Source organism: Acinonyx jubatus, chromosome B4 (genome assembly GCF_027475565.1).
Source record: "Acinonyx jubatus isolate Ajub_Pintada_27869175 chromosome B4, VMU_Ajub_asm_v1.0, whole genome shotgun sequence".
Classification (NCBI taxonomy): Eukaryota; Metazoa; Chordata; class Mammalia; order Carnivora; family Felidae; genus Acinonyx; species Acinonyx jubatus.
The window spans coordinates 71,635,510-71,662,454 of record NC_069387.1 but is presented as its reverse complement, the minus strand read 5'-3'; the positions used below and the strand labels follow the sequence as shown (position 1 = coordinate 71,662,454).

The following is a 26,945-nucleotide window of genomic DNA, read 5'->3' as shown; positions in this document are numbered from 1 at the left end:
GACGCTCAACCCACTGAGCCATGCAGGCGCCCCTATGCTTAAAGTTTTATTCCCTTCATTAAGTGAAAGCAGGCAATATTTAGCCTATCATCTGAATGTGTCATTACTCCATAAAAGCAGCTATTTCTTTTTAATTATAACTTAAAAAAAATTTTTTTTCTACACAGTGATGCTGAGTGGAAGGATGGACAGTTATGTGGTAAGAAAAGCATAGTAAAAAGTCAATGGTAAAAGCTAGGTGAGGGGTGCCTGGGTGGTTCTGTCAGTGTCCAACTTTGGCTCAGGTCATGATCTCATGGTTCATGAGTTTGAGCCCCGCATCAGGGTCTGTGCTGACAGCTCAGAGCCTGGAGCCTGCTTCGGGTTTTTGTGCTTCCCTCCTTCTCTGCCCCTCCCCCACTTTTTGCTCTTTCTCTCTCAAAAACAAATAAACATTTAAAAAAAAAGGCTAGGTGACTGGTATATAGGTGTTCATTGCAAAATTATGCCAAGTTTACCTTATGTGTGAAAAATTTCACATTAAATGTCAGAAAAAAAAAAAAATCAACCATCATTGAGATAACCCAAGAACGTGGTGCCTTCATTAAAATAACCCTGGACTAAGGAGTTGGGCATTTTTTCATGTTTTTTAGCTATTTTGATATTGACTTTTATGTAGTTTCCATACTGTACACAGCCCCCAAAATGGCTAAAATTAAAAATTATAATACCAAATGTTGAAAAGTATGTGGAGTGACGGTGACTCTCCTACAATGCTGGAGGGAGCATAAATTAATAAAATCTCTTTCGAATTGTTTGGCATTATGTATTCAAGTTGTAATATCCTCTGAATCACCAATCATTCTTAAAAGTTCAATAGAAATATATACATATATGGCCAAAAACATGTACAGAATGTTCATAGTGGCACTATTTTTTTTTTAATGTTTTTATTTATTTTTGAGACAGAGAGAGGCTGAACATGAGCAGGGGAGGGGAGAGAGAGAGGGAGACACAGAATCCGAAGCAGGCTCCAGGCTCTGAGCTGTCAGCACAGAGCCCGACATGGGGCTCGAACCCACAAACTGTGAGATCATGACCTGAGCCGAAGTCAGACACATAACCGACTGAGCCACCCAGGCACCCCAATAGTGGCACTATTTTTAATAGCCCCAAACTGAAAACAACCAATAAGCCTACCAAAAGTAGAATGGAAAAAACAAATTTGAGTATACTCGTGGAACAGAATCATATACTGCAAGAATATGAACAATGTACTGCTACATGTAACATGAATTTCACACACAAAAAAGATGAGTAAAGAAGATAACACAAAAGAATATATCCCGTATGATTCTACTTATATAAAGTTAAAACCAGGTAAAATTCTATGGGTAACATCAGGACAGTGATCCCACCAAGGAAAATGGGATAAAGGCAGTAGGGACTCAAAGGGGCTCTGCAATACTGGCCCTCCTCTTTTTTTGTTTTTTTTTTAATGTTCATTCATTTATTTGGGGTGGGGTGGGGGGAAGGGGCAGAGAGAGAGGGAGAGATATAATCTTAAGCAGACTCTGCACTCAGCGCAAAGCCCCAGTGCAGCCCTCAGTCTCATTAACTGAGATCATGACCTGAACTGAAATCAAGAGTCAGTGGCTTAACCAACTGAGCCACCCAGGCATCCCTCCTCTATTTCTGAACTTGGATGTTTGGTTATGTGGGTGGTTCACTCTGTGATGGTTCATGGAGCTTTTATACACTTCTGGTTTTTATATTTTAGGTATGATTTATTTAAAAAATTGATTAAGCAAATTTTTTTACGTTTATTTATTCTGAGTGAGCGAGCGTGTGTATGCATGCAAGCTAGTGAGGGAAGGCCAAGAAGGGAGAGAACCTCAAGCAGATTCTGCACTGACAGCATGGCTTGAACTCACGAACCATGAGATCATGACCTGAACTGAAATCAAGAGTTGGATGCTTAAACCAAATAAGCCGACCAACCAGGTGGTCCTAAACAAATTTTTAAATGAATTATGAAATTTCTACAATTTTTTTCTAGAAAAGAAATAAAGTCCTATAAAACTTTTAAAGTAACTTAAATAATTTGAAAAGATATATGCACCCCTGTTTATTGCAGCATTATTTGCAATAGCCAAGATACAGAAGCAACCCAATTGTCCATCCATAGATGAATGGCTAACAAAGATGTGGTGTAAGTACATGCATGCACACACACACACTGGAATATTAGTCATAAAAAGAGTGAAATCTTGCCACCTGCAACAATATGGGTGGACCTACAGGGTATTATGCTAAGTGAAATAAGTCAGAGAAAGACAAATACCATATGATTTCACTCATGTAGAATTTAAGAAACAAAACAAATGAACAAACAGAAAAGAGACAAAAAACAGACCCTTAAATACAGAGAACAAATTGGTGGTTGCTAGTGGGGAGGTAGGTGAGGGGATGAGTGAAATAGTTAAAGGGATGAAAAGTACACTTATACTGATGACCACTGAGTAATGTACAGAATTGTTCAGTCATTGTATCATACACCTGAAACTAACACTTACATTATACTTCAATAATAAAAAACTTACAAAGTGGGATCAAATTGTTTCCCTCCTATATTGATGAACATTTTGATAAAGAAAAAAAACTTTCAAAGCATCTGAAGTCAGTGAGCTGAAGTCAGATGCTTAACTGACTGAGCCACATAGGCGCCCCAAAAGTATTCTTTATTATTATGTCACATGGATAAAACTTAGAAAGATTAAATTTAAATCACCAGGATGACTTTAAGGTAACAACTTCTTTTTTCTTTCTTCTTTCTTTCCCTTCATTCTTTTCTTTCTTTCTTTCTTTCGTTAAATTATTTATTTATTTATTTTTCTAAGTAGTATCTACATCCAACATAGGGGCTCGAACCCACAACCTCAAGATCAAGAATCACATGCTCCACCAACTGAGCCAGCCAGGTGCCTTGTAACAATTTCATTTTTGATATAAATTAGTATCTTCTACTTTTTGGGGTTTTAAAGAAATAAGCACTCACTAGATAAACAAAATATGCCCATTTTGTTGTATAAAATGGTATTCTTTCAATTTCAAATTTCAAGGTTTTTATTTTGTTATGTTTTACAAAGGATAAACATTGTGTCACTTTAATATACTTAATAGATAAGAAAAAATAATTTGTAAGTAGCATTAGTCAACACAATTTGAGACACTCAGCAGTTTGACAGAGTTTTTTCTTCTGTCCTTCCCAAAACAGTACCAAAATGATTTAAAGAATATTTTCTGAAGAAATAAACCAGAAAAGCTTAGGACTACCGCAAAAATGAGGTCCTCTTGGTTCCCCTCTCCCATTCTGTTTCCAGAACACAGGATTTCACATTGACCCTCCTCCAAACTGCCCACCTCCAAAGGCAAGAAAATCAGAGATTCTTCTCTGGAGAAACAAAATCTCTCTTTAGAGACTGATATTTGAAGAGCTTCTAATAAACAAATTGGATCATTAGGGATCACCAAAAATGGCAATCACCAGTGACAAGTGGAGATCACATACTCAGAGCTTCCGATTAGCAGGTTGATATTTTATTCTTAATTTAAAACATGAAGCCTGAATGCTCATTTGAGGAATTTACTTTTTTTGAGAGAGAAGAGAGAAAGAGAGAGAGCGAGCGAGCACAGGGAAGAGGGGAAGAGGGAGAGAGAGAATCCCAAGCAGGCTCCACACTCAGTTCAGAGCCCAACGCAGGGCTTGGTCCCAGGACCTGAGCCTGAGCCAAAAGCAAGAGTTGGGTGCTCAACAGACTGAACCACTAATGTGTCCTTTATTTGAAGAATTTGGAGGAAACAGAAAAAAATTTAACAATCCTAGCATTGATATCCTCAGAGAGACGAGAAGGCATTGTATTCAACATATGAACAGGGTGTTACAAAACAGCAACACTGGCACTCAGAGCTCTTAGAAATTAAAGCAGGATAGGCTAAGTAAGAATTCAAGAGTTGATGACAAAGTCAAGGAAATTCCCAGGAAATACATTAAACAGACAAAAATGAAAGCTAAGAGAGAAAAGAAAACTAGAGGATTAATCTGTGAGGGTCTAGCATCCAAAAAACTTAAGTTCAGAAATGGGGAATAGAGTCAATGGTTGGCAGGGAATTATAAAAAGAGACATTCAAGAAAAATTCCCATCTTGAAGGACATGAATCTCCTGATTGAAAGGATTCATTGAAATGAAATGCCCACTTCAATGATCACAACAACAAAACACCTACACTAAGACACAACATCATAGAATTTCAGAATATCAGAAATTAAGGGGAAAAAAAAGATCTTGAACACTTCTCGGGAGAAAATAGATCACAAACACAGGAATGGGAACCAGAAAGTTACAGACTTCTTAACAGCAAAGCTGAATGCTAGAAGACATTAGACAATGCCCTCACAGACTTTAAAAAAAAAAAATGGGGCGCTTGGGTAGCTCAGACGGTTGAGCATCCGATTTCAGTTCAGGTCATGATCTCACAGCTCAGAGTTTGAGCCCCACATAGGGCTCTGTGCTGACAGCTCGGAGCCTGGAGCCTGCTTCAAATTCTGTGTGTCTCTCTCTCTTTCTCTCTGCCCCTAACCCACTCAAATTCTGTCTCTGTCTCTCTCAAAAATAAATAAACTTAAAAAAAAAAAAGACTTTTCAATCTGGAATTCTAAATCTAGCCAAACTGTCATGAGTAAGAATAGACTAAAGACATTCTCAGACCTGTGGAGTTTAATATTGGAGGATATGCTTTAGCACGATGAGGGAGTAAGTCAAGTAAAGGAAATAATTTGAATACAAGAGAAAGGGATTCAATATTGAAGGAATTCCTGAGAATGGCTATGTACTAGGCTTAGAAAGCAAGCTGTCTAGACTGCAGGGGAAAAAATGTAAAGGTGAGAGAGATTTAACAACTGTGTTTGGGCATCTGGATAGCTTATATATGGGCTTGAGAAATAATTGTAATATATAGAGAAATCACCATTAGGTCCATAAAAAGCTAAACAAAAAGCAAGACAATCATTAACCCCAGAAATACAAAGAAAGAAAGAAAACTTTAATAACAGTAGCACTTGGATGAGCATCAAACAATCTGACAATATCTGATTTAAGATTTAACTGAAAACTGTGATATAACAATGTTATGAGCAAAGGAAAAGCAGGGGAAAGAGAGGTTTTAAGAGTATTCAATTCTTTAGAAAGAATATCAACAGTTAATGTGTAAAACAGGTAAATTATGAAATAGTAACATAAGAATATTATTTAGAAATATGGAGGCAAGTACCAGAAAAATTAGTTCAAAGTGTTGAAAGCTCCCTGTTGAAGGTTGGTAGGAGATAAGTAGAGGACTACTATATTCCATTATAAGCTTTATATTACCATTTAATTTTTTAAATTAATCTTTATAGCTTTACTGATATAATTCATATACCATACAAATCACCCAGTTAAGTGTACGATTCGGTGGTTTTTTAGAATATTCACAGAATTAGGGTGCCTGGGTGGCGCAGTCGGTTGAGCGTCCGACTTCAGCCAGGTCACGATCTCGCGGTCCGTGAGTTCGAGCCCCGCGTCAGGCTCTGGGCTGATGGCTCAGAGCCTGGAGCCTGTTTCCGATTCTGTGTCTCCCTCTCTCTCTGCCCCTCCCCCGTTCATGCTCTGTCTCTCTCTGTCCCCCCAAAAAAATAAACGTTGAAAAAAAAAAGAATATTCACAGAATTGTCTACCATCACCATCGTTTTAGAATATTTTCATCCTTCCAAAAAGAAACCTAATACCCATTAGCAGTCACTCCCCATTTCCCCCCAAATTCCTTTGTAGTTGTTTCAATTCCCTACTTTCTTTTGTGTATATACCCAGAAGTGGAATTGCTGGATCAAATAGCAAACCTATATTTAATTTTTAGAAGAACCAAAATACTGTTTTCCACAGTGGCTATACCATTTTATATTTCTATCAGCAATGCACAGGGGTTCCAATTTCTCCACATCTATGTCAACACTTGTTTTCTTTTTCTTTCCTTTTTTTTTTTTTTTTTTTTTTAAGAGAGACAGAGAGAGCGAGAGAGAGCACAGCTCAGGAGAGGGGAAGAGGGAAAGCGAGAGAATCTTAAGCAGGCTCCGTACTTAGTATGGAGCCCAACACGGGGCTTGATCCCATGATCATGACCTGAGCCGAAATCAAGAGTCAGACACTCAACCTACTGAGCCCCTAAATAATAACCATCCTAATAACTGTGAAGTGGCTCTCACTGTGGTTATGATTGTGCTTTTCTAACAATCAATAATGTTGAGCATCTTTCCATGTGCTTACTGGCCATTTGTTTATCTTCTCTGGTGAAATGTCTATTCAAGTCCTTTGACCATTTTTATTTTGTTATTTTATTGTATTTTTTTTTTCACTAAGATTATTTTCAGAGAGAGAGGGAGGGAGAAAGGGTGTACATGAGTGGGGGAAGGGTGGGGGGGGGGAGAGAAAGAGAATCCCAAGTAGGGAGTCTGTGGGACTTGAACTAACAAACCCTGAGATTATGACCTGAGCTGAAATCAACAGTTGGATGCTTAACTGACTGAGCCACCCAGGTGCCCCTGCCCATTTTTAAAATCAGATTGCTTTATGTTGTGGAGTTTTAGGAGTTTCTTATATATTCTAGATTTTAACTGTTTTATCATATATGTAATTTGCAATTATTTTCTGCCATTCTGTTATTCTGTTAATAATGTCCACTGGTGCATAAGTTTCTAATTTTGATAAAGTTCAATTTATTTTTCATTTTGTTGCCTACATCCCTGGTGTCATATCCAACAAATTACTGCCAAATCCAATGTCATGAAGTTTCCTCAGATGTTTTAAGAGTTTTACAGTTTTAGCTCTTATTTCTAGATCTTTGATCCATTTTGAGTTAATTTCTATATGTGGTGTTAGGTAAGGGTTCAACTTTGTTCTTTTGCATGTGAATATCCAGTTTTCCCAGCTCCATCTGTCTTTTTCTCCTTGAATGGAGAACTGGCACCCTAATGCAAATCATTTGACCATATATGCCAGGACTTATGTCTGGGCTCTATTCTTCCACTGATTGATTATTATGTCTCTCTTTATGCCAGTAATACATTGTTTGGATTACTGTAGCTTTGTTTTAAATTCTGAAATCAGACACTGTGGGTCCTCCAACTTTGTTCTGTTTCAAGATAGCTGTGACTATTCAGGGTTCCATGAGATCACCTATGAAGGTTAGAATGGATTTTCCTATTTCTGTAAAAAAATATCATTGGGATTTTGATAGGGATTTTACTGAACGTGCGGATCGCTGTGGGTAGTACGGACATCTTAACTATATTAAGTCTTCCAATCCATGAACACAGAATATCTTTCTATTTATGTCTGCTTTAATTTCTTTCAGCAATGTTTTCTAGTTTTCAGTGCACAAGTCTTCCACCTCCTTGGTTAACATGATTCCTAAGTATTTTATTTGACTGATATATTGTAAATGGAATTATTCTCTTTTTTCACTTCATTATTAGCATATAGAAAAGTACCAATTGATTATTAAATAAGACCCACATATTCTATTGATAAAGGTATATGAATCAAAAGGAAGAGATATATATTGCAATACTCCAGAGCTCAAAATTAATCAGAATGGAGATAAACTGCATTTAAACATTTTACATTATTCCAACAACTAGATTCTGCACTTCAAATTTAAAAACGTTGACATTTCATACTGTTCAGTATACTGTACAAGACTGAAGGTATATTTCCACATATCTTCCTATCAACCTGCAATTTTCTTATTGCAGAGTTGGTTTTAGTCTAAAAAAAAGTCATACCCTGTTACTTATTCCACCAAAGATGGGAAATCTCAACAGAGAATAATCTTTTGCAGCTGATTTCCTATACTCTCTTTTTCACATATATAGGTTGCCAGATTCTGTAAGTATTCTTGCTAAGCCAAAATCTACATCTGGAGATGTCTGAGTGAGGTTCTGCAGTTCAACCTGGACTGGGAGGGTGAACGGTAAGAATTTAATGGATTGTTTTAATTCTTTTGGTTCTGCTATTCTAAGATCATAGTAACTGAAGATGTCAGAAGATGTTTGGAAAGTTCAGAGTTACACAGAAAATGACACTATCAACAACAAAACAAAAACAGCACAATGAAAACTTTGGCTCAATAATTATATTAGATCTAGCCAAAGTGGCTCTGCTATAAGCCTAAGAATGTGCAATTTGAATGAGGTAAAATGCTAAGTTGTTAAATTTACTTTTATTTATTTTGAAGTTTATTTATTTGAAGAGAGCAGGGAAGGGGCAGAGAGAGAAAGAGAGGGAGAGAGAGGGAGCGAGGCAGAGAGAGAAAGAGAGAGAGGGAGGAAGGGAAAGAGAGAAAGAGGGAGGGAGGGAGGGAGAATCCCAAGGAGACTCCGTGTTGTCGGTGCAGAGCCTGACATGGGGCTCAAACCCATGAACCGTGAGATCATGACCTGAGCTGAAATCAAGAGTCAATGCTTAACCGACTGGACCACCCAGGCACCCCATATAATTTACTTTAAGAATTCGAATTATCTACACAAATTCTAGATCTCTAGAACTCCAGAAAAGAATGAATTTGTGAGACTTCTTTCCCTCCATGTGTCTATCAATCAAATACTTATTGAATTGCTATTACATTCCAAACACTACGGTAGGCACGGAGGACACAGAAATGAAAAATCAATATTCAATCCCTGCTTTCAAAGATCTCACCATCTAGGGTGGTAAAACACAATGTGTGAGGTGGACGTGAGGGATGGCAGAGGTGGGCTAGTGAGGAAGATGTCAGGAAGGGAAGAGGTAACCCCTGAGTTGAATCTTAAGGACGAATAGAAATTAGAAATTATCTACACATGTTAAGTACTGTGACAGGTGTTCAGGCTACAAAGATTAATCAGAGAATGTCTACACATAGGTCAGTAGGTGAAAAAAGCCATACAAAAACTATTTACAAGTTTTTGTAAATACAAATACAAATATTTACAAGATTAAATATTACGAGATAGACAGGTTAAAAGAACAGAGAAGAACAAACGCTATGGGGCAGGGGAACATGGCACAGGAGGCAGCACACAAAAGCTGCTACCTGAACTGAATCATGAAGGGTTTCCGGATAATCAACAGACCACCACAGGGTACGTATTGGAACAAAAGGTACCAAAGTGCAACGTGAAAGCGTCTAGCACTATTAGGAATCTGCACACGGCTTAGTTAGGCTGGAACTGAAATACAGGCTATGGACTACAGAGGGAGAGGGAAATACAGTAAGAAAAGGAGAAGAAACCATGTCACAAATGAAGAAGATTCTGGTGTTCTTTATGGTTACTACCCTTCGTATTTCTTTTTTTGTGAAAAACTGCTTATTTTTCTTTTTGAATGTTAAGAATTCTTCTCATTCATCTGTGAGAACACTGTATACACTAAAACATAGTAACTGGCATTGCAAATACTGTTTTTCAAACTTTAGTTTTAAGTGTTTTCATCTTTAATTTACTGAAGTTTGATATACTCAAATTCATTGCTTTTTCTTTTGTAATTTAAAAAAAAAATTTTTTTTTCAACGTTTATTTATTTTTTGGGACAGAGAGAGACAGAGCATGAACGGGGGAGGGGCAGAGAGAGAGGGAGACACAGAATCGGAAACAGGCTCCAGGCTCTGAGCCATCAGCTCAGAGCCCGACGCCGGGCTCGAACTCACGGACCGCGAGATCGTGACCTGGCTGAAGTCAGACACTTAACCGACTGCGCCACCCAGGCGTCCCTTTCTTTTGTAATTGATACCACTGTTTTTATGTTGGGAAAATCCAGTTGGATGGTTACTGCAAGAAATATAAAAGGACCAAAGCAAGGTCAAAATGCAGGGAGTGGGGAGAACTAAGGTAGATTCAGGATATATTTAGGAGATAGGACTAATAGTATTTAAGAGGAGAGAAACTCAGAGAAAAAGTCCCTAACTAGAAATCAGGATGCCTCAGAGGACAACTTCTCAAGAAAAGAGCCTGAGTCAGTTGAAAACACAGAAGGAATTCTAGAAAATTACAGACAAGCTTCAAGGGAGACAAAGTCCAAAAGTCACCAACAGAACATTCCACATTTGCTCTCTTAGAATTATTGATTCTAGTTTCTACAGATCTATGAAATCCTGACTTTCCTCTTGCTTAAATTCATAAGAAAGTAAGTTTTAAACTTTGATGGCTTCATTAAAATGTCAATTACCGAACTAAATTCCATTCTAATTCCACTGGATTCAAATGACACACATTCACTTTCCAAGTGACTCCCCTCACCCCCCAAATAAACTCCTAAGGTTTCCCTTTAGTAAATCTACTTTTTGCTCTAAATTCTATGGCCAGAAAGATTAACTTAATAAAACAAATTAAAAGAACACCTTCTGGTTGTTTCAACGTCTACTTTTTTGGCTTTTATGTATCTATTTTTAAAGTTTATTTATTTATTTTGAGAAAGAGAGAGAGAGAGAGAGAGAGAGAGAGAGAGAGCGTGAGTGGGGGAGGGGCAGAGAGAGGGAGAGACAGAGAATCCCAAGTAGACTCCATACTGCCAGTGCAGCGCCAGATGTGGGGCTTGAACCCACAAACCCCAAGATCATGACCCAAGCTGAAATCAAGGGTTGGATGCTCGACTAACTGAGCCACCCAGATGCGCCTACATTTTTGGCTTTCGAAATCATGTTGGTCTGATGTTGGCATAAGCTTTTGGACATATTCACAAAATTGATGAGAAAAACAGCGAATAAAACACAGTTATCTAGTTTTATTAACTCACACGTAGAAGTAAAATAATCTAAATTCACTTTGGCTGTAGAAAACAGATTACTCACCTGCGACCACATTCTGAATATTTACCAATATTTTTTAATATTAAGGCAGCTGTTAGTCGGATGTGTTTAGTTATTGGTCCCTCTTTTTCATCCTTAAAAAGAAAGGAAAAGAAAAGAATAAAGATCTAAATCATACAGTGCTCACACCTTTACAGATAAGGCTTTCAAGGTTTGCTTACTGTAAAATCTCGAAAGACAAGGTTTCTTGATCCTCTCCTAAGGGCCATAAGGGCAGCACTGGGATGATTCACAATGGCCTTTTGTGCTCTAGGAGTTGAGCTTGTGCCCCCTACAGCAGGCTGCCTACATTGAGGAGAGAGACAGAGATTGTTAACATGATGCTGCAGACAGACTGACAAGGATGACCAACCTGCCAACCCCCTCAGGTGGTTACTTTGAAACCAGATACCAGATAAACACACACTCCAATGGCCCAGCGTTAACTTTGTTTACTTTGTGTCAGCCGAGGCAAAGGGGCTCTTAGTATCAGGGTGAGGTTTCCAGTCTTTTATTTTCCAATCTATCAATTTTAAAGCTAACAACAGATGTTCTAGTGTAGTCCATCTTTAAAGTTACTGTGCTGGTAAACAAGCAATCAAAATCAATACAACACAGTATCAGAGCTATGGAGTTCAGATTTTGAATGTAATTTGAAGATTTTAACAGAAAAGAAAATAGTCTACAATTTGAGTTGCACGTTATTTTTGCTAAACAGTACCTAAGAGTACAATGATATCACCTAAGAATGTGTTGGTACAGGTATAGGTCATCCAGGAAAAGAGAACCTTACGGTAGTAAGGAATTACGCTAAACACCACGTTTTCACACTAGTACTTTGTTTCATCATTATCTGATTATTTCAATCAACCCTTTCGATTTATTTCTACTGTCCTTTATGAAAGATAGAGAATGGAGGGACTGCAGAGATAGGTTTTATATAAAAGATTCAAATTATGCTAGATTTCCTTGGCCAAGCAGAAAAATTGCATCACTATCTGTTGCATTCTTGTGAGGCAATGGTGGAAAGAACAATGGACTCTCACATGAGGAAACCCTGTCTATTTCTGACCCTGTAACTACATGTGTGACTTTGAAAATTTCAGTTTGCCCCTCTGTGCTTCAGGTTTCATTCACATCTGTAGTATGGGTCTATTTCTGGCCCTTCTACTTTTTTTTTTAGTTAATTAATTTTTTGAGAGAGAGAGAGAGGGCCAGTGAGAGAGAGCAGGGGAAGGGCAGAGAGAGAGGGAGAGAGAATCCCAAGCAGGCTCCGCACTGTCAGTGCAGAGCCCAAAGTGGGGCTCAATCTCACGAACTGCAAAATCATGACCTGAGCTGAAATCAAGAGTCGGGTACTTAACCAACTGAGCCATCCAGATGCCCCTTATCTTCACATTTTTGAAAGTTAAACATATGATTTAGGTTACAGAATCTATAACTAAAGGACTCAGTTAGAAACAGAATAGGAGATAAATACTATGTAAATTTAATAAGGATCTTATGGGAATCTAGAACCAACTAGAACTTGACCACATGCATTACAAGTATGTGTTCATGAAATAACAGGTAAATGAATAACCATATAGTAAGTGTGATATGTATACTCTTACATACAATCTTCACATGACACCCTGGTCTTTCCTGAGAGAAGTTGTAAGAAGAAATCTCTTTGCCATTATCAAATACATATTCAACTATTTTCCCAAAGGACAAAGAACCATACATACATTTCCAGTTTACAAAGCATTTCTCAACTATCACCTGTCACTACTTCTCATGACTTGTCTACAAATTCGAATCAAAACATTACAGTTACAAATTATTAACAGAGCATGCAGTCTAGCCAATATGAAAAGTGATGTTTAGAGAATTTAAGCAATTGGGACAGGGCCCAGGGCTGGGTCACGGCAGAGCTCAACCTAGAACCTAGGCTTCTGGTCTCCTAATGCATAAGGTTGTCTTTCATTGTTACTCTGTTTTGCCTGGTTCTCCTGCTTTTTCCTTTTGCATGTACAAGAGGAAGTAAACTCATGGTCCTTACTTGGTAGAAGGTTTTTGACTTCCTGCTTGTCCTGGTTCATCTTGTTTTAATCCTGCAAGCAGGGCATCTTTTGAACAGTGCTTATCCTTTTTGAGAAAGAGGAAGTAAAAGGATACGCATCAAGATCTTTAATAAACCAGAGGAGTTACTGACCAAATAGTATTAGGAAGAAAATATACCTGTAAGTGGGTAATAAAAGAAAACCTCTGTCGCTGAAAAGGCTCACAACCTTCCCAAAGACATTGCCCTGGATATACATCTTTTCCTCCATGTTCAGTTGCTGCATGGTAGAAAACCTGTGAGGGTGTCTGAAACCACCTACAAAAAATAAAATTGGTAGAAATTTTCTGACATTTGGATACATCTTTTGTAAATTAGAAAACCTGCTCTACTAATACAAAAGCCCAAGATCAATATAGAGCAATACTAAACAAAATAGTATAGGCAAATCTCACATTCAGTTCATTTCAAAGAGTATTTTTAAACAATTTTGAAAATTTTGCTGTTTACATTTCTAAATCAAATCATTCAACTATACTGAAGACTTTTGGTAATTTGTTTTAAGTTTAATAGGCCTCATTTGCAAATCCCTACCTTCAATGAAAGTCAGCTAAGAATCTCTTTAAAGAAAGTATCACTTTAAAAACAAAACAGAGAAATTATTTTACAAACAAATACCATACTCTGTTATACCTTTAGAAGCTGTTTAAGCATTTACTAGATTTCATATTACATATAATAAACTCCAGCATATTAGTTCTAACAATGTAAATGCTACAAATTTTGTTAAGCCTGGCTTTTTAGTTGAATTCACATTTTGTTTGTCCATCTCTCATTTCTCCAACATTATACTCACTCACATATCTGGGGGCTTAACAATACAAATGTCTGAGTGGGTAAGTGGCCGAGGACACAAACCTGAAGAAAGTCAGATACTATTTTCCTTTACTAATTAGAATACATGGCAATGAAAAGAGAATACTGGAATCCAGACAGCAAAGAATATATAAAAGCCTTCTATTGCTAATTAGTAACTTAAATATCTGCATAATGAATATCTTTAAAGTTTATGGCAGAGCTCTCTTAAGACTTGATTTTTTACGCATGTCATAAAAGTATGTCTATATATAAACTAGTTTTTCATGTGCAGTATTTATACAATATTTCAAATTAGTAATCCTTCAGGAGATGACAGACATTTTAAAATAAATAAATTTGAATTAAGAGTAATTAAATATTGAATTATAAAAGACAATGTCAAAAATCATATCATTCATATTCATTTATATGAATATGTTCCAAAAGTTTATTGTGAAGCTGTAATGGCTTAGAAAAATTAATATTGTTAAAATGTCCATACTACCCAAAGCAATCTACAAATTGAATGCAATCCTATCAAAATTCCAATGACATTTCCTGCAGAAATAGAACAATCTTAAAATTTATATGGAAACACAAAAGATTCAGAATAGCTAAAGAATCTTGAGAAAGAACAACAAAACTGGAGGCATCACACTCTCTGACTTAAAACTGTATTATAAAGCTACAGTAATGAAAACAGTATGGTATTGGCATAAAAACAGACACACAGATCAATGGAACAAAATAAAGAGACCAGAAGTAAACCCATACATATATGGCTAATTAATTTATGACAAAGGAGCCAAGAATATACAATGGGGGAAAGGATTGTCTCTTCAATAAATGGTTTTCGGAAAACTGGACAGCCACATGCAAAAGAAGAAACTGAACCGCTATCTTACACCACACACAAAAATTAACTCAAAATGGATCAAAGACTTGAATGTAAGACCTGAAACTATAAAACTCCTAGGACAAAACACAGGTGGTAAGCTCTTTGGTATCAGTCTTGGCAATGATTTTTTTGGATTTGATACTGACAGCAAAGGCAACAAAAAGCAAAACTTAGTAAGTAGGACTACATCAGACTAAAAGCTTCTGCACAACAAAGGAAAGGCAACTTATTTAATGGGAGAAAGTATGTGCAAATCATATATCTAATAGGGGATTAATATCTAAAATATATGAAGAACTCATGCAACTCAATAGTGAAAAATAACCCAATTAAAAACTGGTATAGGATCTTGGGGCACCTGGGCGGCTCAGTTGGCTGAGTGTCTGACTCCTGATTTCAGCTCAGGTCAATGATCCCAGGGTCATGGATTGAGCCCTGCATCGGGCTCTGTGTTGAGCTTGGAGCCTACTTAAGATTCATTCTCTCTCTCCCTCTGCTCTTTCCCTGCTTGGCGGGTGCGCTCTCTCTCTCTCTCTCTCTCTCTCTCAAATAATAATTAAAAAAAAACTGGTAGAGGATCTGAATAAATATTTTTCCAGAGAAGATAAATGGATGGCCAACAGGTACACAAAAGGGGCTCAACACCACTAATTGTTATGGAAGTGCAAATCAAAACCACAATGAGATTTCACCTCACAGCCCTGTCAGAATGTCTAGTATAAGGTAAGAAAAAAAAAAAAAAATACAAAACATTGACAAGTGTTGGTGATGGTGCAGAGAAAAGGGAATGTTCATGCACTGTTGGTAGGAATGCAAAATGGTGCAGCCATTATGGAAAACAGTATGAAGGTTCCTCAACAAATTAAAAATATAACGACCATATGATCCAGTAGTCCTACTTCTGGGTATTTATCTGAAGAAAATGAAAACACTAATTAGAAAAGATATACACATCCCTATATTCATTGCAGTATTATTTATAAAAGCCAAGACATGGAAGCAACCTAAGTGTCCACTGACAGATGAATGGATAAAAAAGGTGGTGGTGTACATATATGCAATGAAATATTACTCTGCCATGAAAAAGAACAAAATCTTGCCATCTGCGACAACATGGATGGACCCAGAGGGTATTAGATAAAGTGAAATAAGTCAGAGACAGCCAAATACTGTATGATCTCACTTATACATGGTATCTTAAAAAAACCCAACTAAGCTCATAGACAAGGAGAACAGACTGGTGGTTGTCAGGGGTGAGGGATGATGGGTGGGCAAAATGGGTGAAGGGAACAAAAGATACAAACTTCTAGTTATAAAATTAGCCATGGGATATAACAAAAAAGAAGAGCTTATTGTGAAACTAAAGTTAATAAGTACATTTTCACTTTTGGAAGTTCTTTTAATTTTTAGTACTCACAATATGACTGGAGATCTAATGATTGTCACCAGGAGGCATTTCTTATTGTGTTTTTAAGATTTTACCTAAATATTATAAATTATTAATGGAAAAGTAAAGGTGTTTGTGCAAGCGCATGTGCACACACACATACACCCAAATCCAAATGTACTGTTACTAGTCACTAGTCAAAATGATACCTGTATTGAAACTATTCTGTAGTACATTAAATTTTTACAATACACAAAATTGATGAATTTACCAGTCACCAGCAAAAGGGATAAAGTTAGTGCTTCTTGAAACCAACTTAAATTACTAACTATATAAAACTGTGTATATATACAGTTTTAAGATTACAGGGAGTTTCAAGTGTTCATCACTTTCCCTGCCCAGCACAGAGTCTATTATTTCCCTCTTATCTACTACCTTTCCCCTCAGTCTATTTTCTATTTATGCGACTACTCCAGTCATACAAACCACTCGCTGATAATGGTACAAGGTGAAGTTCTAGTATAACTATGAATGGAGTTGGCTGCAGTGATCATGTAAGGGCGGAAAGGAGTTAAGGTTTCCAAATACGTTCGTAAATGGAATATCTGGATTTCTAAAGCTTAAATGTAACTTCAATGTAAAACGGATACTGAATTTTCCGAATCTTATGGATTTTTCTGGAATGGGGTAGGGGAGAAGATAAAGGTGAGATGCCACTACTGCTTACTAGCGTGTCTAGAACAATTTTCCTTACTACTACCTTTCCATCAATAACCTACCCTTCCCACCCAAAATAAAAAAACATGTTCATTTAAAGAAGCCAGAGAAATCGAAGAGTATCCAAACAAAAATAAAAATTCCCCGTGACTTAATTACCCAGACTGCTAATATTTTGGCATATTTCCTTTAAGCTTACACCCTCCTCCATGTGTGTTTTTACACGAAGCTGGGACTGTTACTTGGAAAATTTTATGTACTGCTGTCACAGTATGGCTATATGGTGTATTTATATGAATTCAAAGAATGCCTTTCACTAAGACACTTTACTATTATCTGACACGTGCAATGTGAATGGCACTCCCCTCCCCCTGGCCCCCTGATGTGCACAACCACGTGGAAACACTGGGCAAGCAACATTTCTGAAACGCATTCTACTTTCTGGTAATCTTCCTTTCAGGGTGCTTATGAGGCTTAAATCTGATGATCCACGTAAAGTCATTTGGCAAATATTAGGCCAACAATAAGTGAGAGCTATTATCATGATCACTTGAAGTAGTCACAGCAGTCAGTGATGGCACTAGTGACTCTTGTCTTTTCACCTTGCCCTTGCCCATATGACTCACCTCCTACCCTGAGACCTTGTCCACAACTATTCCAAAACTGCCAAGCCTTGCCCCATAAAGTTTAGTCCACCTCCAAGTTAATGCTCCCAACTAGTAAGTGATTGTCATCATTACTTACGACTCACTTCAATGATTTCTGCTCCTGAAAACATTCCCCACAGAAACTGCTCCAAACCTTTCACCTTTTGTTAAACACTAAACTTCAACCTGATTATTTCAGAGTTTGTCTTCCCCTGCATACTGTGAGTCTGTGAATTCAGGGATATTACCTTATTGTTATATGTCTGAAAAAAAGGGCAAATTATGAAATAATTTAAGTTTATTCTAGGAGAACTGCCTTAACTACTTCTCTATATTACATTTTCTGTCATTACTCCCACCTCCCCCTTCCCTTGGATCTTGGCCAGAAGTAGCGACTATTTCCAAGGTTAATTCCTTCACCTATATATTGGAATCTGTTATATTCCTTCATAAACTACCTCCTCTTTTGCATCTTCTATCTTTTCCTTTCTACTGAACCCTACACCTTTTTAAAAAAAGTTTATTTATTTATTTTGAGAGAGAGCGCATGCACGTGAGTGGGGAAGGGGCAGAGAGAGACAGCTTAGTGTGGAGCCCCACGCAGGGCTCTATCTCACAACTGGAAGATCACGACCTGAGCCACTATCAAGAGTCGGACGCTTAACCAACTAGGCCATCCAGGTGCCCCATTAACCCTATACTTAAGTGTAACAATATATATGCTATTCCAACTAAAACAACAGAAACATCTTCCCTTTGACCTCATTACTTTCACAAAAGATAGGAACTCAATTTACAGTATCTGGCAAAGCAATGCTCAATTTAATTAATATTTAACACATTTATTACTGTAACTACATCTGACAATTTTTTTTCTCCATCACTGGCCATTTTTCAAAGATACATATTATTTTCAATTACATCATCAATACAATATATAATGGCTAGTTCCCTGCTTTACATAAATAACTGCAGTTGAAGCTCAGGATTCATTTTTATTCCTTCATTTAAACCCCCTTCACCAAATTCCTTTTTCTTTTAGCTGTTTGTTGCAACTGAACAAATTTTGCATAAGGCACTTAGTAGGTCCAAGTTTCCTGATTCCAGCTACCCTAAGCAGCAGCTTCAGGCTAAAACACTTTCAGTCAGGCTCTGTGCTGGCAGCTCAGAGCCTGGAACCTGCTTCAGATTCTGTCTGCCTCTCTCTCTCTCTCTCTCTCTCTCAAAAATAAATAAAACATTAAAAAAAAAAAAAAAGGCTAAAACACTTTTCACCTGAAAATAAAGCCAACCATTACTTTATTGGTGTTATTTATACAATGATTATTACTATCACATTTCCTACCATTAATCAACTTCTTAGGCATCATAAACACATAAGTAAATGAAATAAATAAAGCATATTTTTTCTACTACCTTAAAGATTTTATTATTTAAAAGCCTACAATCTTTTCAGGTTATATATATTAATTATACACAATACACATGATATTTTAATAATTTACCATATTTAAAAGAACAATTTAGAAACAAACAACAGAGCTAAGATTGTTTCCTTTGTTTTTAAAACATAAATAAAAGGGCTGAAAATAGCACTTTAGTTCAGATATTTTCATTTAAAGTTTTCTTAGTTGCTCAAGTTCTTGGCAGTCTGTTTTTAATGACCAAAAAGGATTCCATGTCCCTCTTAATAGCCCTCCAGCTGGAAAAACATTTAATTTGACTTGAAACATATGGGATATGTATATTTTTAATAGGAAAATTCTAGTTTAAAAGATGTGCATTTAAATGTTAATAAATGCACATAAATGATAGTACTATACATCAAAAAATCTACACTGCAAGAACAGTTTTTAAAAAAGTTATATTGTTAATTATAAAACAATTAACTTTTACTTCAACCTTTGACATCTGTTATACACAGATAATACTCTATGGCCAAAGAAATACCAAAGGTATACATTATTTTATATTCAAATGAGATTTGGTAACAAGCTGCTAAAATTTGGGGAAAAAAACCCAAACCAACAATGATGCTTGGGAGACTTACCAATTTTATTATATATCCAGTTGTAAAAGTTCAAAATGGAAAAACAAAAAAAGACAACTAACTTTATTATTAAAAGAATTTAATTTATTGCCTTAATAGAGGACTAAAAATTACAAGTGCAAACTGGACAGCCCCAAGCCAGCATGGGTGTTCTTGGAAAATTTCTAAATGCTGTGGTCGCTACAGCACCCTCCACCTCTGCCACAGCCAGTCCAAATTCAAAGCCACAGGTGAGAACAACTGACTGAATGGCCTAAATGCCAAAGGTAATGCAGGAGAAAGCAAGTATTTGGCCTGTTCCTTTCTTCCTCCCTCCCTCCCTCCCTCCCTCCCTTTCTTTCTTTTCTTTTTTCGGCTTTTGTAGAGAGAGAGAGGTCCTGTTTTCTAGTAGGACTCAAATTATGGGAAATATCTCAAACATAGGAAGGAAGTTCAGATGGAAGATAACCAAAAGCAATTGTCTTTGTCCCTATCTCCTTTCCTTCTAATAATAATAATATGGACAACATTACAATATAAATATTATTAGTGGTATTAATAATAAACAATAGAGGAAAGGACTTGTTTTTGCTCTTTGATCCTCTAGCACCAGCTCCTACTAACCTAATATGTGAAGCAGTCACATATTTTACATAGCAAAGCACAAAATACACTCTCAGGGACCTTGTTTAAATAAGGTCTTTCACTAAAATTTCAAGTAGCATGTGAAAATAGTATGGAAGTGGATATGCACAATTTAGGCATTTCAATAAATATGTTACATTTAATCAACCAAACATAAGCTTGGAGATAAAATAAAAAAATAAAAATGAAATAAAATAAAAATATAAACATAAAAATAATAAAAATGAATAAAAATAAAAATACGTGTGTATTTGCATGTTTTTAACAAGACAAATAAAGCATACAAATGAATTTGACAATGGATATTCCCCTGGACCCCTTGAAAGATATGGCAGTTTATCACTTCACACTGTTCTTGACAAAGCTACCTAGAGCATAAAGTACCTCCCTACTGAAATTGTTTGCTCATTACTTACTCTGTATTAGCTCTATTCAAAAACATTGTCTTATTTGATTTCTATGTCTCTTTGATAAAGGTAAAATTACCCCCACTTTACTGTAGAGAGAGTAAGAAAATCAGTAGTTGCATGAGGCAGGGGCAGGGAGGGGAGGCAGTAAAGAGAGGTGAGCAGATTAAACAAACAAAGCATTTTCAGGGTGGTGACTATTCTGTATAATACTGTAAAGATGAATGTGTGATATTATGCACTGTCAAAATCCACACAACTGTATAGCACAAAGAGTGAATTCTAATATAAAAACTATGGATTTTAGCTAATAATAATGTATAAATATTACTCATCCATCATAACATATATAAGATGTTAACACTAGGGGAAACTGTGCAGGGAAGAGGGAATACATGGGGACTCTGCACTATCTGCTTAACTTTTCTATAAACCTAAAACTGCAGTTTATTATTAGCTAAAATCCATAGGTTACGTTAAGATTCAGTCTTTGCACTATACAGTTGTGTGGATTTTGACAATGCATTATGCCACATATTCATCATTACAGTATTATACAGAATAATTTCACCACCCTGACATAAAGCTAGATTCACACTTCACTTTATGCATGAAACTAAGTTACAGATGGATCAAAAAGTTAAAAAAAATTAGGGGCACCTGGGTGGCTCAGTCGGTTGAACGTCCGACTTCGGCTCAGGTCACGATCTCACAGTTTGTGGGTTTGAGCCCCGCATCAGGCTCTGTGCTGACCGCTTGCTCAGAGCCTGGAGCCTGCTTCAGATTCTGTGTCTCCTTCTCTCTCTGCCCCTCCCCCACTCATGCTTTGTCTCACTCTGTTTCTCAAAAATAAATAAATGTAAAAAAAAAAATTAAAAAAAAAGTTAAAAAAAAGTAAAGTACTGGAAGGGAACAAAATATGGATTATGTGACCTAAGAGTTGAGAAGATACATCTAAGCATGAAATAAAAACCATTAGTCTTTCTAGTCTGTCCACTAAAAAGTCGAGAACAATGAAAGCAATGGATACTTCCTGGAGCCTAGACTAAATACCATTTCCCATTAAAAGACACCGGACCTCCTTGGAGAAATCTGATTCCATGTGTGGTAGGAAATGTAATAAGATAAGCCTGGAACATGACATCTAAAAGAAAGCAAGGAAACCAGCAAAGACTTATATTAAGATCACAACCAAAGGAACTGGGAACCAGATTGAAAAGCCCTTTACTGGCCAAGATGGGACAATTTGAACATCAAGAAATAGTAAATGCAAGAGGGGTACCTGAGTGGCTCAGTCGGTTAGGTATCTGACTCTTGATTTCGGCTCAGGTCACGATCTCATAGTTTATGAGATCAAGCCCTGCATGGGGTTCCATGCTAACAGTGCAGAGCCTGCTTGGGATTCTCTCTCTTCCCTTCTCTCTCTGCCCCTCCCCTGCTCACTCTCCTCCCCTCATCTCTGTTTCTGTGAAAATAAACAAATAAACACTAAAAAAAAAAAAAAAAAGAAATAGTAACTGAAATGGACTAAAAACACTTCAAATGTTTTTAAATCATAAGTTCATTTATAAGAATACTAAAAACAAAAAACAAAATCCAAACCTCATGGTACACTTTTCAGGAGTGTAGGTAAACAACACAACATTTTGAAAATTGGTAAATAAGACATAAGTAACATATCTAGATTTTTCTCTAGGTACTTACTATTCCTCAGAGAAATCAAAGAATTGATAAGAAGGGACTCTTACATTTTACAACTCTTAATGAAATAATGGATCTAGATAATGATCCTCAATGGCTGTTTACATCACAAAACAAGACAACAAGATATTACATATCTCCTGATAAAAGTACAAAATGCTCTTCATAAAACTCAAACCAGAATCCCATCAAATATCTGGACCTAACTACCAACTACAGAGTCAGAAGTAACACGTTAGCTAAACAACACCAGTAAAATCCAGATTGTGACATTCTTAAAGGACAAAAAACTTGTGTTTATCAACAAAAACTTACAAGGAAAAAAATTAACAGAGATGAAGGGGTAACATATAGATTAAAAGATACTTCAAAGACTTCACTAAAAACAATGTTTGCATCTTAGTTTCTCATTCAAATTTAAGAAAACACAAGTGGAGAAATGCAAACACAGACTGGATATTTGAAGAACTCATAATATCGAAGGGATTGTTATTTTTCTGCAGGAGGGTAGATTATTTATAAAAAGTAGGATCCTCATTTTTTAGGAGATAAATTCAGATTAAAAGAGCAATTATTGAAATGTGGTGTTGAAGAGTGGCTGATGAAAAGAGTCTATATTATATGAAGTAAAGAAGAATTAGAAATACAAAATGACCATGTAAAATATGGTTGTACCACAGAACTACAAACAGGTTAAATGTATACCTAAAGTCATTTTTAATTCCATGAAAGAAAAAGAACACATGATCAGTGATTTCACATTTATATATGGAGCACTTCACAATAATGTATCAGTGAAAGAAAAAATTTTAAGTAAAATCTGATGGAAACAAAGATTCTTTGTTAAAATTTTGGTATGTTATAAAAGAAATTAGAATACAGACACTTAGTGGACAATGGCAATGACATGTATTTTTGCACTTGGTATTAAAACTAAATCTGAGAGGAGAAGGAGTTAAGACGGTGCAATAATAAGGGGACTCTGGGCTTGTCTCTTCCCTCGAACACAGCTAGATCAACATCAAATCATTTTGAAAACTTAGGAAATTGATCTGAAGATTAAGAGAACAGTCTGCATAATTTGAGGGAGAGAACGTCGCAGGTACAGAGCACAGAGAGGTGAAATGGTGAAGAGATGTGGTACAGCAGAAGGGAGGAAGCCCTTTTTGCAGGGAGGAGAAACAGGGGAGAGAGAGCAGTGCACTGGGTTTACGCAAGAAAAGCACTGCCCCTGAAAGCAGCTACAAAGAATGAAAACAAGTGTAGGGGACTGCACAAGAAAACTGTTTCACAAAACCACACTGCCAGTTTTTATGAACAGCGAGGTACATAGTCTGAAGCTTCAGAGGTCAGCACCTGGCAGTGCTCTGGTGAGGAAAAGCGGCAGAGCCCCAGCAGCGGGCGGGCAGCACAGTCTGAAGATCCCCCGGGTCGCATGCGGAGAAGTTGTTCCCCTGCTTGGGGTGCACTTGGTAGAGGCCATACAGCCCTCTACCTCCACAGGGGCCCTATACTCTGACAGGGGCCACAGACCTGCCCTGTTCACCAGTATAGGAAGAAAGACACTGGTTGAGGGCAGCAAAACCTGGCGCCAGCGTTGTGTTGGGATTTATCATAACTCTGAGCTCCTGCTGCTGCTGCTGCTGCTGCTGCGTGGTCAGGTGAATGTTTTCTGGGGCACCCAGATAGCAGCCACAATGTGGTTGAGACCCTCCCACAGATCACAGTGGGTCCCAGCTGTAGGGGTCTCTGAAGTGTGGGGTTTTGAAACACAGCAGCTCCTGAGATAAAACCCAGGAGGGTGGTGCCACCTGGCAGGCCACCTTCAGCTCTGACAGACTGAAGGTGGGGAGCTGAGAGGAGCTGGGGACAATGGAGGAGTGATTGATCACACATCTGTGAGGGCTTGAACTTCCCACCGGAAAGGCTAGAGAATTGGGTGAAGCCATTTTTACCATTAGCCCATCAGAAACGATTGAACTCAGGGAGCTAAACAGCACCACCAAGTGGCAAAGAGAGCTGTACAAGCACAAAGTCCCACCCACTGTGCCCTCCAGGCACATTTCCACTAGGGCAAGTTCACTTGAGAATGAGAGCAGAAAATTTCCCTGTGAAGACCAGCACAAATCCCTTCTGTGCTCTTAAGTCTACTGATCACAGACTGCTGCAAGTTTCAGCTTTAGGGAAAACTGGATCCAGCTTCATTTGGGTTTTTTTGTTTGTTTTTGCCCTTGGATACAGAAAGAGCCAAGTTTTTATTTTTTTTTAACTTTTAATTTTTTTATCTTTTTCTCTCCTTTTTTCTTTCTTTGATGAAGCTCCCATTAACAACAAGCAGACCAAAAACACATAGGATCTAGTTTCCTTTATTTGATTTTTTAAAAAACTTTTAATTTTAATTTTATTATTATTTTTGTTTTTGTCCAAAATGACAAGATGGAGGAATTCACCCCCAAAGAAAGAACAGGAAGAAATGATGGCCAAATCAATACAGATGTAAGTAAGATATTTGAACTATGTTGTTAAAACAACAATTATAAGGATTCTAGCTGGGCTTGAAAAAAAGCATAGAAGACACTAGAGAATCCCTTACTGCAGACATAAAAGAGCTAAAATCTACTCAGGCCAAATTTTAAATTGCTACAACCGAGATGCAAACCTGAATGGATGCCACAACTGTGAGGATGGACAAAGCAGAGGAACAAATCAGTGATATAAATATAGATAAAATTATGGAAAATAATTAAGCTGAAAAGAAGAGCAAAACACAGGTAATGAATCATAAAGGCTGACTTACAGAACTCAGTGACTTCTGAAAACAGAATTAACATTCATAACATAGGAGTCCCAGAAGGGGAAGAGAGGGAAAAAGGGGCAAAAGTTTTGGTCAAACAAATTATAGCTCTGAAAACTTCCTGAATCTGGGGAAGGACACAGACATCAAAATCCAAGAAGCACAGAGAACTCCCATTAAATTAACCAAAAGCCAGCCATCACCAAGGCATATCACAGTCAAACTCACAAATTATATGAACAAGGAAGAAACCTGAGAGCAGCAAGGGATAAAAAAAAAAATCCTTAAACCTACAACAGATGACAGATCACGTTTGCAGCAGATATGTCCACAGAAACTTGGCAGGCCAGAAAGGAGTGGCAGGATATATTCAATATGCTGAATGGGAAAAATATGCAGCTAATACTCTATACAGCAAAGCTGTCATTCAGAATAGAAGGAGAGATAAAGACCTTCCCAGACAAACAAAAACTAAAGGAGTTCGTGACCACTAAACCAACACTGCAAGAAATATTAAGGGGGACTCTGAGTTGGTGGGGGTGGGGAAGACCAAAAGTGACAAAGACTAGAAAGGCTCAGAGAACATCACCAGAAACACCAACTCTATAGGTAACACAATGGCACTGACCTCTTGTCTTTCAATAATCACTCTGAATGTAAATGGACTAAATACTCCAATCAAAAAACATAGAGTATCAGAATGGATAAAAAAAAAAAAAAAAAACAAGATCCGTCTATATGCTGTCTACATAAGACTCATTATAGACATTAAGGTATCTGCAGATTAAAAGGAAGGGGATGGAGAACCACTTATCATCGTAATGGATGCCAAAAGAAAGCCAGAATAGTCACGCTTCTATCAGACAAACTAGATTTTATTTTATTTATTTAAAAAAAAATTTTTTTAATGTTTATTCATTTTTGAGAGTGAGAGAGACAGAGCATGAGCGGGGGAGGGCCAGAGAGAGAGGGAGACACAGAATCAGAAGCAGGCTCCAGGCTGCAAGCTATCAGCACAGGGCCTGATGCAGGGCTTGAACTCACGGACTGTGAGATCATGACCCGAGCCGAAGTCGGATGCTCAACCGACTGAGCCACCCAGGCGCCCCTATTTTTAAATTTGTTAATGATTATTTTTGAGAGAGTGAGAGACAAACTGTGAGCAGGGGAGGGACGGAGAGAGAGGGAGACAGAGAATCCGAAGCAGTCTCCAGGTTCTGAGCCTGATTCAGGGCTCGAACCCACAAACCAGGAGATCATGACCTGAGCTGAAGTTGGATGCTTAACTGACTGAGCCACCCAGGCACCCTGGGACAAACGACATTTTAAAACAAAGACTGTACCAAGAGATGAAGAGGGGGATTATATCATAATTAAGGAATCTAACCATCAAGAAGATCTAACAACTGTAAATATTTATGCCCCCAACATGGCAGCACCCAAATATATAAATCAATTAATAACAAACATAAAGAAACTGACAATTATACAGTAATAGTAGGGGACTTTAACACCCCATTTACAACAATGGACAAATCATCTAAGCAGAAAATCAACAAGGAAACAATGGCTCTGAATGACACAGTGGATGGCACGGACTTAACAGAACTTTCCATCCTAAAGCAGCAGAATACACATTCTTCTCAAGTGCACATGGAACATTCTCCAAAACAGATCACACACTGGGTCACCAATCAGCCCTGAAGAAGTACAAAAAGACTGAGATCATATCATACATATTTTCAGACCACAGTGCTATGAAGGTTGAAGTCAACCCCAAGAAAACATTTGGAAAGACCACAAATACTTGGGGGTTAAAGAACATCTTACTAAAGAATGAATGGGTTAACCAGGAAATTAATGAGGAAATAAAAAAGTACACAGAAGCAGATGAAAATGAAAACATGACAGTCCTAAACCTTTGG

At 37.3% G+C, this 26,945-nt stretch overlaps 1 protein-coding gene across 2 annotated transcripts in view; it reads right to left on the bottom strand.

The window, feature by feature from the left end:
• ARID2 (AT-rich interaction domain 2) overlaps positions 1-26,945 on the bottom strand; it is a 184,762-nt gene that overhangs the window by 21,970 nt on the left and 135,847 nt on the right. For both annotated transcript variants that reach the window (XM_027035954.2, XM_027035953.2), the window contains 4 exons: positions 13,117-13,255; positions 12,938-13,023; positions 11,076-11,199; positions 10,897-10,988 (listed from right to left, as the gene is read on the bottom strand). In XM_027035954.2, the coding sequence (XP_026891755.1) occupies positions 10,897-10,988; positions 11,076-11,199; positions 12,938-13,023; positions 13,117-13,255 (441 nt within the window). The remainder of the gene's footprint in view (positions 1-10,896; positions 10,989-11,075; positions 11,200-12,937; positions 13,024-13,116; positions 13,256-26,945) is intronic.